General features: G+C 41.6%; 1 protein-coding gene across 1 annotated transcript; it reads left to right on the forward strand.

Moving 5' to 3' along the window:
• The first annotated feature begins 282 nt into the window (after window positions 1-282).
• Window positions 283-14014, forward strand: sypb (synaptophysin b). Its single transcript, XM_069527309.1, has 7 exons — window positions 283-411; window positions 2168-2233; window positions 8983-9107; window positions 9213-9411; window positions 9527-9718; window positions 9814-10126; window positions 11913-14014. Exons 1-6 carry the CDS (start codon window positions 394-396, stop codon window positions 10093-10095), a joined length of 882 nt encoding a protein of 293 aa, XP_069383410.1. The 5' UTR covers window positions 283-393; the 3' UTR covers window positions 10096-10126; window positions 11913-14014.
• The last annotated feature ends 374 nt before the right edge of the window (window positions 14015-14388 follow it).

Consider the following 14388-nt stretch of genomic DNA (forward strand, 5'->3'; position numbering starts at 1 on the left):
TCTGCTGCAAACACAGTTGTTGTGAATGTCAGGTGATTCCGCGGCCTCTCTAATGACCAGCAGCAGTTAGTGCGACCTTTACATCTCCCCCCCTGAACATCCCTCCTCCCGTCTCCTGGAGCAGGAGCAGCCTCCATGCCGCTCTCCTCCTCATCACAACTCCCTCCAGGCAAAAAAATCTCCTCTGCCTTAGAATAAAGCTGCGCTGTGATTGGACGAACCGGCCTATCTGCTCCACGCCCAGTGATTCGTTGGACGTCACGACGCTTCACAGCAGCTCGTGACGCAGTCCGGCTCTTCCTCCTGGGCGTCTTCCTCCCCTGGGCTGTTCCGGATGAGACGCCTCCCTCCCTCCGCCCCTCTGATCCTCTTATCAGCGAGTAAGCGGCCAAGATGGATGTTGTAAACCAGGTAAGGAGAAATATCCTCTATTTCGTTACGGTTTCGTTCGGCACATGCGGTTTATTCCTCTCGCGTCTCTTTGTCGTGCGCTTTAATGAATAATTGCGTTTTTTGTCGCAAACCACCGGTTTAACGCGTTGATGCAGCGTCTCTCTTGCAGTCGAGATGTGAATGCATGCATTCATCCTAAACATGCATTTGTGCAAAGGCACCGCACAGCCCGACGGAACTGGGAGGATTTTCCTCCAGTGATGCTGCAGTCGATGTGACGGAGTGGCCCGGTCCCAAAAATGTGTAGGATGTCCAGAGGCTGCAGCAGCAATGACATTTAGCATAAGAAAGGAGAGGAGAGGACGTGGAGAATTATCTCCAGAGATCTCGGCTAATTGATTTAGGTTGTTCACGAATCAATTAGGCCGCTTGTTGATAAGATAACAAAACGGGAATCTGATTAATTTCCAAGGGCCTCGGTGTTTTCAGTGGAGCCGCAGTAGGCCTGACACAGAAGGACGCTCTCCTGCAGCTCATCCTCTCACACTGAGCTCCGCTGCTGCTGCTTGTGACAAAGCCAACGAGGGTTTTTCTACCCGGGAAACGAGCGGACATCAGGCTCGTCTCTGATTTTTATTTCGTTTCTCGTTCATGCGTCATCTGCGTAATGTGAACGTTTGGCACCTTTTGCGCGTCAGGAGGAGGAGAAGCAACACACAAAAAAAAAAAAACCATGACTGCTGCTTGATCCTGTGCGGTCATTTATTGATGCACACGAAGGGACACACACACACACACACACACACACACACACACTCACACACACACACACACACACACACACACACACACACACACACACACACACACACACACACACACACATCGCCTCCTGTGCGGTGCCGCATTCACCTGCGCACAAATGCATCCAAACCTTTTGGCTCCACAGACACAGACAGGTTCCCCACACAAGAATAAAGAGGAGAAGAGGAGGAGCAGCGCTGCTCAGGAGAAACCAGTCAGTTAATCAGCTTTGTCTTATTGTAATGCTGGCAGGAGCTCTCTCTCTCTCTCTCTCTCTCACACAGAGTCGTGTCTCCGTGACTTCAGAGGACATTACATTTACTGATATTCCTGGGGACTTGCTCAAACCTCAACCATAGTTACTACTTGGCTAACACTAAACCTAACCTCAACCTAACTTTAACCTAAACCTAACCTCAACCTAACTTTAACCTAAACCTAAGCAGAACATCCCTCACCTTGAAATGAAATTATTTTGATGGTTTACATTTTAGGGACGTGACTTTTTGTCCTCACAAGGAAGACAAGTCCCCACCATGTGACTGTGTGAACAGATTTGGGTCCCCACAATACTAGTAATACCTGGACCACACACACACACACACACTAACACACTTGGGACCGGCTGTAATGTCCTTATTCCTTAAAGTCTTCCCCTTAAAATGGTCCTCACAAAATTTGAAGCAAAAGTACACACACACACACACACACAACATCTGTGCATTTGAAGTCAACATCACTAAACTGTCGTTCTCCAGCGTCTCAGAGGTTCCAGCTGAGCCTCCCTTTATTCACCGGCACAAACACCTGCACGTGCCGGCAGCAGAACAGGCCTGCAGGTCTGTGGCCTGTGAACTGTGAGGCTCAGCTAATGTGTTTGTTTTATTTGGCATCATCCTCACCACGCCTGGTTCTGACACAGTGAGAACGTGGAAAAATGAGCTGATTTCTTATTTTTGTGTTTTGACAGTTGGTGGCCCAAGGGCAGTTCACTGTAATCAAACAACCACTGGGATTTATAAAAGTTCTACAATGGGTAAGTCATCTGTTTTTATTTTAGTTTTTAACATGTTTATTGTTGACTGAGAGAAATTACACTAATGCACAAGTATTTAATATCGTTGTTTGCTATAAATAATAATCGTGTGTCTCTTACTGGAGGATTTTTGACCTTCTTTTACACAGAGGTCACAAAGCTCCATGCAGCTTAATAATAGATGTCACTATGCTCTCACAGAGAAAATAAATCATTCACAGTTGAAGCCTCCCGTACACTCAAGCAGATCTGTTTCTATTTCTCTTCTCATGTCGAATAATTACTCTCTTAGTTGTATTTAAATAATGACTGAGGTTATTCCTGAGGAGTCTCTCTTCTCTGTGGTGGTTACGATGATACTGCCCCAGCAGGCCTGAGCAGGAGACACCAGCAGGATGTATTACGTCACTGTCGTAGTAACAGGGTGTGAGTCCGCCGAGAAATATAATGACAGTTTGTCAAATCCTCCACAGAGGACACGACCTCTGCACACGAGCGCTGTTTATCATGGCTTTTTGATTGGATGTGCACGTTCTCCTCCACCAGATGATTGAACCAGCAAACTATTGATGCTTTAGTTTGGGAAACAGAGCAGAGTGAATACTTTCACTGGAGTATTTCATTTAGCTGGAGGTTTTCAGTGTTTTAGAAAGATTTTCTATTATTATCTTTATTCTAACACTATAGAAAAGGGCCTATTAGGACTTTGTATCACGTCTATTATCAGACAAACAACCAGAAAATATCTCCGATTTTTATATTATTTTACAAAATGATTAAACATCGCAACGAGTGTTTGAATGCCAAACACATCCTGGCTCCAGCTTCTCAAAATTAAAATTAGTCACTGCTTCTCTTTGTCTTATTCAATCATAAACTCAATATCTTTGGTCTGTCGGCTCCACAACACAATCAATTATTGTGGCATCGTCTTGTGTTGTTGTAATCTGAGATACTATTTCCTGTTATTTTCTAGCACAAACAATTCATCAGTTAATTGAGAAAATAATCAGATAGATGAAAATTGACAATAACTGTAGGTGCAGATTCTTCCAGGAGCATATTCAGACATTGTCAGATGATTAATCATTAGAGATATTGTGCTGCAGCCACACATATCTTCATATGATCCGTTGTCATCCACACTGTTTGTCCTCCGTCAGCAGCTGCAGCAGCATGCTGAGGCTTCTGGGTAAACAGCCGTGCATCTCTATGGCTGTTTGTTTTCTCGGGCACCTCCGCGGTGGGAATACTGGTGCTAATGACAGCTGAGCGAGGACCTCTCAGATCTGTGCGCTCAAGTGTCCTTTCTTTCCTTTCCTTTCTGATGTGATGTTAGGAACTGGCTCGACTTTGATCAACATTGTGATAAAAAAAATTGGGTCTACAAAACATTAAACAGCAACGATTCATCATTTCTGGGTATTTTTTAAGTAAAAATTATTTAATTTAGTTTTGGCTTCTAAAATTTGAGGATTTGACAATTTCCTTGTGTGTTGAGAGAGGCCCCCGAGTGATGAAATGGTTCATTACTATTATCATTATTATTGATATCTTCAGATAAAACAAGGCACCTGAGGAGGTCACAAAACTGTCATATAATGATAAATCTTGAAAATCAGTTTTGGTCCTGATCATTTCAAGTTATGATAATAATTGTATTCATATAGCCCCTTTTAAATCAGCTGTGCTTCACAAAGACGGCAAATAAAAAGCAAGAAATGATCCTTGGATATATGTATTCTAAATAAATCTGGGAGGGTAGATGTGAAGGAAATTGAGGGGGTGCGGGTGGGTCCCTTTCCTGTGCTTGGACCCTGTAATTCTTTGCTGTGCCCCTGCTCCTCAGGCCTGAGAACATAACACAACCCGGATGAAAACGTGCGTGCCAGAGCAGTCCCACTCTATAATGGGTTCTGCAGATATACCAGAGAACAGTCAGAGGCATGAGTGTGCTGCATGACTCCGTAGTCCTTCCCTGGAGCTGTGTGAGTGTGCCAACACCTCATCACTGCTTCCCTGGGTCACAGCGAGCCCACCACCAATCAGCAGCCTCGCTCAGGAAGCCAAGGCCCATGAATCATCTGTCAGAGGTCCTGCGTGCCTCCGCGTCAGACTATAGGAGGGGCTGCTGGAGCTGCCGCTCTTTCTGGATTAATATGGGCATGCATCACGAGCAGCACGGCGTTTTTTAGGAAGGGAGGAGCCACCCCTCAGAAGTATTTTTCCTGTTTTGTGAAGCAGGATTCAGTGGAAACAGGCAGCAGTGAAAACAGAGATGCTTCAGGAGAAATCAAATCTTCCCCTGCAACCACGATGCACTGATGTGTTTTTTTAAAATAGAAAATACAAAGCAGCAGTGTTCATATTCATACATTTGAAAGTAGATGTAAAAGGATTCTGTCATGTGTGGGTTGAGGATGTGAGATCTCAGGATTTGTTTTCTACATCCGAGCAGTAAAAATACATTTTATCTGTGAAAGCATGCAAGTGTAGTTTTTTTGTTTTTTTTTGTACGTGTGAATCATGTCGCTTTACCCACCTCATATTTTACCCATATCGCCCCACCCTCTCTGTCGCTGTGTCTCTGGGGAACAGTGCTGACAAAGCTTAGGTTTGATGGATGTTGGAAGACATTGAGTTCCCAAATACAGCTGAAGTGGAGCTCAACCACAGAGTATGCAAACCTTCTCCGGGCTCTGCTGCTGCTGCTGCTGCTGCTGCTGCTGCTGCTGCTGCTGCTGCTGCTGCTGCTGCTGCTGCACGATGCTGTGCTGGATTTCATCTGCATTCAAATTTCACCCTCTGACTCACTCCCAGCAAACATGAAAAAGGCTGTTTTTGTGAGAACATGAAGTAAAGAGCCTTATTCGGTTTGGTTTAGTCCCTAATGTGTAATAAAAGCTGTTGGTTTAGTTGTAGCTCAGGGGGCTTTTACTGTCAGACACTTCCTGTGGTTATTACTCCAGGGCCTCAGATGAAGCCTTCCACAGCTCCAGTTTATTTTTGCCCTTTTGTGCCTTTGGCTTTATGTTGGCATCCATGTTTTTATATAATGTTCGACAGTATACACAGCATTATATAAAATATCACAACCTTGGCAGTCACAGGAAAACACCCAAGCATCACATTCTATTTATTACGTTCAGCCTTATTAGAATGAAATTATAATATAATGTATATTTTAATGTATAATATATATTATTTCATTCTAATAAGGTTGGATTTCATAGGTTTTATGCCATGTGAACAAATATGGCATTTAATGTCTTTGGAATAAAATGGACAAATTATAAATGATATTAGGTTATTAAAGATGTAATTGTTAAACAAATTGCAGCAAATACACAAATACTAAAGACATAACCGAATAACTGTATTACCATTACATTTGTACACAATTTTTTTTAATCTGTAAAAAAAGTGTGTTTCTTAATCATAATTAAGAAATAAAAAAACTAATTTACAGAAAATCCTAATCTAAAATGTATTTGTTGATGTACAAAATGTAACATCTGATATATTATTTGGCGTTTTTGTGATTCTCATCATCCTCCATCATCATGATCTACTTTTAATATCCAGTATCAGGGTTTTTATTCTTGACGACTGGTATTTATTCATGTGTGGATCAGTTTTAATGTAGAGTGACAGAGAGAGAAAGACAGACATTGTGAGAAAAGCAGATAGACAGATCGTTTGTGTCTCGGTGTGCAGGATTGTGTATCTTCTCAGCATAGAGGAGCTGACAACCATCCAGAATACCAGGCGGGGTAGAAACCAGCTTCTGCCTCCTCACTCTGTGCTGCTGCCAGTAGTGTTACCATGGCACCTAACACTCAGCATGCCACCATTTCTTTACTCGGCCTGGCTGTCCTTCTCTTCCTCCTCCATCGCACGTCCTTCCACTCATCTATCGCTGTGGTGCCCTCTGTTAGGATTCTGTTTCCCTGGTTGTGGGTTTTAGACTTGCTTGTGGTGTAGACCAATGTTGGTCAGTCCACCATGTTAGTTTAGAGCAATCAGAGGCTGGAATTTCTGGTTGAGTAGAAAATCTCAGTGGTCAATCATGATGTTTCATCACATTTTTTACAGCAAAAAATAACAAATGAAACACAAATGTACAGGAAAAATGAACATTCCAACATAAATCAGTGTGATGAGTAAAACTATTCAAGATTCACATTTAGCTACATGTAAAAATGTTGCTTATCTCATATCTTTGTGTTCAAATCCCTGTAGGATCGTGTAGATGAAGCAGTCATGTGGTTAGAAGAGATCGTTACTTAAAGGTTTAGTCTGTGAGATTTAGGTGAAAGGGATCTATTCACAGAAATTGAATTAAAAATAATCCTAGTGATGTTTTCATCAGTGTTTAATCATCTAAATTGTTGTTTTCTTTACTCTAGAATGAGGCTTTATATTTAAATACATTATATTTACATGTGGAGCGGGTCCTCTCTACGGAGGCCACCATGTTTTTTTACAGTAGCTGTGACTGGACAAACTAAACACCTTTTGAGTTTTTATGACAATTGAAGGTTACCACAGGTTTCATGTTTGGAAGGGGAGGGTGAGGTGAGGGGTACTCAGCTGCAACATGCAACTTCACCACTAGGTGTCACTAAATTCTACCCACTGACCCTTTAAAGAGAGAACCCAGCCCAGAGATCTCCTTATCTCTAAAGAGGAAGACAGGAGCCAAATGTGCAGCCGGGGCACCAAACGTTGTTGGTCTCTATATTGATTCTTCTCATGAAACCTACTAACCACCTCAGAGGAATAATGAAAGAACAATATGGACACTGGGAGCTTTAAAACCCATAAACCTCCTCAATAATAGTAACAGTTAGCACCGTGAGGCGGCTATAATAAACAAAATGAGATAGATGATTTATATCTTTCGGTCTAAGTAATGTGAAGGATTGTGCCGACACTGCACATGCTGTACGTATTGATTAATGGCACAGCTGCTGCAGTGTAACACCCTGTTTTTCCTTTTGGGGTTTAAATGCTGCAAAAAACACGTCTCACATTTTTCTGCCTCATCGTAGGATCTCACATATTTAGTTTTGGATTTGGTAATGTGAACGAGACTTTTATGGCTGACGGAACTCGATGATTAATGCGTTTATAGTAATTAAAGGAGACATATAACATTATTTAATACTATTTATGTAAACCTTTACTTATAATATCCCAAATTAAAATGATGAACCTGAATATGAGCAGAATATTTCTCCTTTAATGTAAATGGACACCAAAAGCAGTGCCGGGTTTGAACGAGAAAGAAAGAGGTAGCTGTGGCTCAGGTGGTAGAGTGGGTCATCTGCAAAACAGGGGTTCGATGCTTGATTTCTGTCCCCTCAGGTCTGCATGTCGAATACTTATCCCCAAAATTCCCCCTGATGATCAACCGTTGGTGTGTGTTAGAGAAATGGTATTTAACGAACGAGCACTGTTTGAATGGGTGGATGGAAAATAGACTATAATCAATATTTGAACGTTTCCTGGTTCATGCATGTCGACATTGAAAATAAAATATTTCTAAAGTTCCACTATAATTTGTAAAAATAATACAATCATTCGTGTTTTGGGGCAGATTTGAACATTTTAAAGCTTTTTCTTTGCTTGAAATTTGTAATAGACCGATTTAACAGACTCACACACTAATGCTGCCACTTCCATCACATCCACAGACATTTGCATTGATTATTAAAATGTGTTAATAAGCAGCGACAGGGAGAGAAGCTGTTCGTGATCAAGAGAGACGTCTCTAAAAGATGAAATAGCCCTGCAGCAACAGAGAGGGGCGAGGGTAGTGATCACAATGAGGGTCGCTTCAGGCGGCGACTGTTTGTAAATCCAACAAACAAGCCTCCGACTCACATTAGCTGAAAGATTACTGTAAATAGTTTAGTGTGCTGAAGCCTGCGGCAGGTAGACAACAGGGCGAGAGAGATTCCTTTGTCTATGGGTGTGTGTGTGTGTTTGTACAAGCTCACGTGTGGGGGTGTGGCTGTAAGTGTGTGTGTGTGTGTGTGTGTGTGTGTGTGTGTGAGAATGTCTGTACAATCGCTTGTAGTTGAGTATTTTGCGACAGATGGTGGAGCACCTCAGATTAATGGCTGGATTTTCCATCCAATCGGATCTGCCCCACAGTGTAGGGGGGGTGTGGTATAAATAGTCGTGACTTGTCTAATCTGCTCTGTGTATGTGTGTGTGTGTGTGTGTGTGTGTGTGTGTGTGTGTGTGTGTGTGTGAGAGAGAGAGAGAAAGAGAGAGAGAGTGTGAGTTTATCTTCATGCGTGTCGGTTTGTGCTATTAACGTGACAGGCTCTGAATTAATGCACGATCACTGTTGCACCATAAAATACAACTGAGCATCTTCAGCATCAACTCAGTTGCAGTTGTAACCATGGCAACAGTTACAGTCCTCGCCGCGTGACCCGGTGACTCCGCCGTCACTGATTTGCAGTCTGTGTGCGTTTCCCCGGCAGCTCCACCGTGATTGGCCGGAGCGTTGGTAGTGCTCGAATCGTTGCAGGTGGTGGAAGCGCAGCCTGCAGCTCTGTGTGTAAATGGAGCTGTCACCTGTTATACACCAGAGCTCTTTGTTGACATGGTTACATAACTGAGCTGTACTGGGGCGTAGAGATCGTGTATGATCAGACAGAACTGTTTTGTGTTTTGTGTTTTCTACAGTGTGACTGATGTGCGTCGTCTCCCTTCTTCTTTTCTCCCTGCAGATCTTTGCCATCTTCGCCTTCTCGACATGTGGCAGCTACTCTGGCATGTTCAAGATGAGCGTGGAGTGTAAAAACCGGTCGGAGAGTAATCTAGGCATAGAAGTAAAATTTGAATATCCATTCAGGTTTGTATTTTTGACTTCACTGTCTCCGGTGTCGCAGAAGTGAGAAAAAAATAAATCAAACAAGTTTCATCTTTAATCTCTGTTTCTGTGTCTTGCTGTCTTCAGGCTCCATCAGGTTTACTTTGATGCCCCCACCTGTAAGGGAGAGAAGCCCGAGACTTTATTCCTGGTCGGGGACTACTCCTCCTCAGCTGAGTTCTTTGTCACCATCGGTGTCTTTTCCTTCCTCTACTCCATGGCAGCTCTGTCTGTATACTGTTTCGTGCTGGAGAAGTACCGCGAAAACAACAAAGGGGCTCAGATTGTGAGTTTGTTCTTCCCTCACACCTTCTTGGTATCGAATTCCTACAACTAGACCTATGATTAATATTTAGCAGTTGTTGCACAGTAACTGATTCTCTTGTCTTGATGATCACCAGGACTTTGTCGTGACAGCGGTATTCACCTTCATGTGGCTGGTGTCTTCCTGTGCTTGGGCTAAAGGCCTGTCAGACGTGAAAACAGCCACCGATCCAGAGAAGGTCATCACTCTCATCGCGGCCTGTGACGAACCAGAGAATCACTGTCGTGAGATTTATGATCCCAAGGTCTCCGGCCTGAACACCTCTGTGGTGGGTCCTCGCTGCTTCATTCTGAGCTGAACTGTGTAGATATCAGGACAGTCACAGTTAATCACTGATAGAATTAACACTTATCTTCTCCACAGGCTTTTGGCTTCATCAACCTGATCCTGTGGATAGGAAACCTGTGGTTCGTGTTCAAGGAGACCGGCTGGATGGCTGCCTTCGCTGGAACATACGTCGCATCTCAGGAGAAGCAGCCCGCCCCCGATACCTTCGGCCAGGGGGACTACGCTCAGCAGGACCCCTACGCCGGGTCCCAGGGAGGCTACCAGCCCGACTACGGCCAGCAGGGAGGCTACACCGAGGACGGCGGCTACAGCCAGGGCTATGAGCAGCAGCCCACCTCCTACTCTAATCAAATGTGAGCCTGTCCAGCCAAACCACCGCTGCAGGATGGTGAGTGTGCGAGCTTCACATCACATTATTGTTTATCACAGAGGCACTAGTTGACTCTTCAATGCAGCCTCTTGTGTAAACTATCAGCGTCCAGGCGTTACTGCTCTGCAAATGTCAAACAAACATTTCTCTCGGCCTCTTCGCTCCATCGAATGATAATCAAATGTGGACACAGTGTTACTTCCTGACACTCAAAACTGGAAAGTGAATCCACTCGACAGTCACAGATAACAGAGGCAGAATCTTATCGACTGTATTAAATACACAACAATTATTCCAACCCTCTCAGGTTTGTTGTTACAAATGAGAACAGTAAAACATTATATTGATTACAGCCCATCTTAAAGTTGTTTCAATGTGGGGCTTGAGGCTGTACCAGTTTGAGTTTGTCAAATCAAGTTAGTATCCTCAATCGTCTGTGTCTTTTTGATGTGAGATTCCTATTATATGATATTATCCTTTGACAAAAACATTTAGGGAAAAAGGGACTTGAATGTTCAGACTTCTGAACCTTCACCTGGTCATAAATTGCCCATCATCAATGTTTCTTGACCCACAATGTGGAGAAATATCACCTGAATCTTTGCATTGTTCTGGGCCCCAGCTTTATTTTTGGGTTTCATCTCAGAGCTCTTATCGTGTTGTTTTCAGGCAGCTGTGGTTTGTGAATAAGCTCTAAAAACCACCTGTACACCGCCTGCTCAGAACCAATTGACAGACTGACACAGTTAGAGACTGTAGCTGGTGAATATAAAGCATCATTTGGCTGCTAAAGAGCCAGAGGAGTTGGTGGAGACCAACACAGAGCAGAGAGATGTGGTCATTCGGATGTGAGGACTTAAAGGGTGATTATAAGTGTACAGTTTAGTTCGAGTGCTCCCAAGTGACCAAAGAAATCAGTTATTAAAAATGTATTGTGTTGTGGTGTTGTGCCACATCACTGATACTAAGAGGACATCCAATGATGTCCAGGATAGACTCATTAATGCACACACGGTTAAGCAATTATTATTTTAATTTAGACTTGAAACATGTGACACTCTACTTCAAAAGCAACACAGCCGTGGTTAGTGTGCCACTAAGATCCAAATCATCTGACTCCCAAAGCTCTCACAGTCCCTTTTTATAGTAATTCTTACCTGATGAATATATTATCTATTGTAATGTAATTAAGAATGTGCACTCAGTCCTCAAAGATTTATAAATGACCGGCCAGAACCTTTAGCATCATTTCACCAGGTTTAATCTGCTGTCCGTTTTTGAATACCAACAGTTTCACTAACCCTTGTGTTATTCTATGACCTCTTACCTATTATTTCAGTTTTATTTTAAGAGATTTGAATATCTGTTCTTAATCAATTTACTGCAAAATGATCTGATAAAGATTTACAGATTTTTGGTTTTATGTCTGTTCATTTTAAATTAGCGTGTGATGTGATTTGTATATTATATATTGTATTATTTGTTCTGAACTTGAACTCTGATTGTTGCTTATATCATGAATATTTGATACTAAACAAAAATATATACAATTGTAACTTGATTTCCAGAGGCTTTAAAATTCAGTATCTGTCAACTTTTATACACTTGCATATAAATATATAAAACGTCATTATCATGATCATTTTCTGTCATGGGTAGCGTCACAGAATAACAACCACCTGCATTCAAAAGTAATTTCAATATCAGCTTTTCATATAAATTTGTTGTCAGTTTTGAATTAATTAATTAAAATATTTTCCTCTCCCGCTGTCTCTCCCTTCTCCACTTTTCTCCTCCCCCCAAGGTGACCTTGTGATTCCGGAGTGTGGCTCTCGACCATCGCCTGCATTTCCACACTCCTCTGTTTGTCTGTTTGTGTATCTGTGTGTTGACAGGCGGAGGGAGGAAGGCATGGAGGGCAGAACCTGGTGGGGTCTGGGGAGGGGGATCACCATCGTGGAGCAGGATCACGGCTGGGTGAGGGATGGGGGGGAGTCTGGGGGGTCTTTGCTGTAACATGATGTTTATTCTCGTGATGTATTTAACTGTAGAAGACAACAGAGGATTGTCTGTTTGGTTATACGAGAAAAACTTGAATACAAATACCAAAACATTCGTTGACGAACATTTAAGAGAAACCTTGTAATGGAAAAAGACTTACATTTATGGAGAAAAAAAAATTGTAGTAATATTTAACTTGGGAGAATGTATTTGTCTGTGCTGTGTAAATATCAACATGCGATTATATGTACACAGTTGAATAATTGTGCACTCCATATTAGTTGTTATACAACAAATGTTGAGCACAGAGTTATTCAATTGCATTTATTTTGGTTCTTTTTAGGAGCTCACATAGTTTGACGTTTGCCCTTCAAGTCCCTTAAATTATTCACACCACATTGATGGTTTTATTTATTCATCTCAGAATCAGTGAATTTGTTTCTTGTTTCTTTTCTTTTTTTTAATTCCTCATGTCATGGAAAATGCGATTGAAGTGTTAAAAAGGAAAATGAAAAGAGAATTATCAGTGAGCAGAGAAAGATTAATATATAATAGTAGAAGTGAATGGATGACATCAGTGGGGTACACGTAGGTTGTTTCCACTTTATTTATGTTTTTATATAAATATTTTTCCATCAAATATCACAGTCAAGAGAGGATGAACTCTCGTTATACACAGAACATGTTAAAACTGACATACAGAAGTCGAAAATAACATAGGGTTAAGAAAATTAGTGAGCATGGTAGCATCTTGTGTTTGCAGTGCTCTATAGTGTACTATCGGTATGGAATTTGTTAATTGGGGCAGAGAACAACAGTTATAGAAGTGTGTGTTTGTTTATTTGTTCAGATTTATGTAACGGCATCCAACACGTTTCGTCGGTGAACCCCTCATTCTGTTTGTGATCGCCTTTTTGTGTCGTCCAGAACGTTTAAGACAGAGTCATATAGTTTTTTAACTGGTGTTTCTATTACACATGCATACTCACAATGTTAACATGAACAGGTAAATGAGAATAAAGTATATTACTGGTAATGCCATGGTAACAAATATTATTAATATTAGGCGGTCTGAACAGTATATCTCCATATATACTTCTCTTGCATCCTCAATCCTTCTTTATCTATTCTCTTTCTGAAGGCAACTGAATTTACTGCATGCATCTTTACACATTATATCCTAAAGCATCCCTGAACATATTTGAGAGGCTGAGGCTCAAGGCTGCAGGAAAGCATTAGACTACAAATTAACATCTGTCTAATGATGTCTGATCCATCATAGTGGTTACTGCACAGCACACACAGCAGCTCTGCTCTATTCTACTCAAAGCACAACGTTAAGTGCTGCAATAATGACTTCTCTCCAGATTTAAATGCACCCGTCCTACTGCCAATCCTCTGTTTGGATATACAAGATCGTGTTTGCCAAATAGTAAGAGATGTGTCTTGATTGCTAGTTTTGCATCCACAGTCCTCATCAGAGTGAGTCGTCCTCCACCTCCAGTATATTGATCCATCGTTCACTTCTTTTTTGTTTATTTTCTAAATCAGGTTCTTTGGTTCAGGCAGTGTAGAAGCCCCTGGCTCTCTCTCTTCCTCTAGCCGCCCCTCCCCACTTCTGTTTTTTTTTTTTCTCTCTATGTCCTTCACTCTTTTATTGTAGCTCTTATAAATATGCTGAAATGAAATATACTCTGTTGTTAGTGGTGAATGATGTCTTGTGATACTCTCTACGCCTTTGGATAGTGCTGTGTTTATTGTGTATGATGTATTCATATTAGTATTTATGATAATGATAAGTCAGAGAAAAAAAATATCCAAGACTCTCCAGAATTCTGCTGTATTCTTATTATATGGGATCCATGTGAAACAAAAATGAAATAAACTTGAAATTATTCTGTTGAAGGTTAAAATGTGTACTTCTGTTCATAGGAGTTGTTTTTATTTTATTTTGCTTCACTGAGTTGAGTTTACTAAAGTTATGTTTTAAAATGTTGAGGTTTCATCAATAGAGGAAACAGAAATAAACACCTGGCCTATATTTCATTGTGCATCAGGTGGTTAAACACTGTAATCCAATATGTAGGTTAGCTGAACCAGTACATATAAATATTAAACTATATAATGTGCATTTCCTGTAGAAGGTGCAGTGTGATTGCTGACAGCTCTTGCAGCTTGTTTTGTGTAGTGGAAAACAGAATTAGAACTATACACCCATCAAGATATGGCAAAGAATATCCTTTGTGATATCACATTGACCTTTGACCACCAATCACTTG

This window comes from Paralichthys olivaceus, chromosome 6 (genome assembly GCF_024713975.1).
Source record: "Paralichthys olivaceus isolate ysfri-2021 chromosome 6, ASM2471397v2, whole genome shotgun sequence".
Taxonomy (NCBI): domain Eukaryota; kingdom Metazoa; phylum Chordata; class Actinopteri; order Pleuronectiformes; family Paralichthyidae; genus Paralichthys; species Paralichthys olivaceus.

Bases quoted from the DNA above. Each gene is read 5' to 3' on its own strand.
- sypb (XM_069527309.1), top strand. The intron at 2,234-8,982 runs GTAAGTCATCTG...TTCTCCCTGCAG, and splicing joins TTATAAAAGTTCTACAATGG to ATCTTTGCCATCTTCGCCTT. The intron at 9,412-9,526 runs GTGAGTTTGTTC...GATGATCACCAG, and splicing joins ACAACAAAGGGGCTCAGATT to GACTTTGTCGTGACAGCGGT.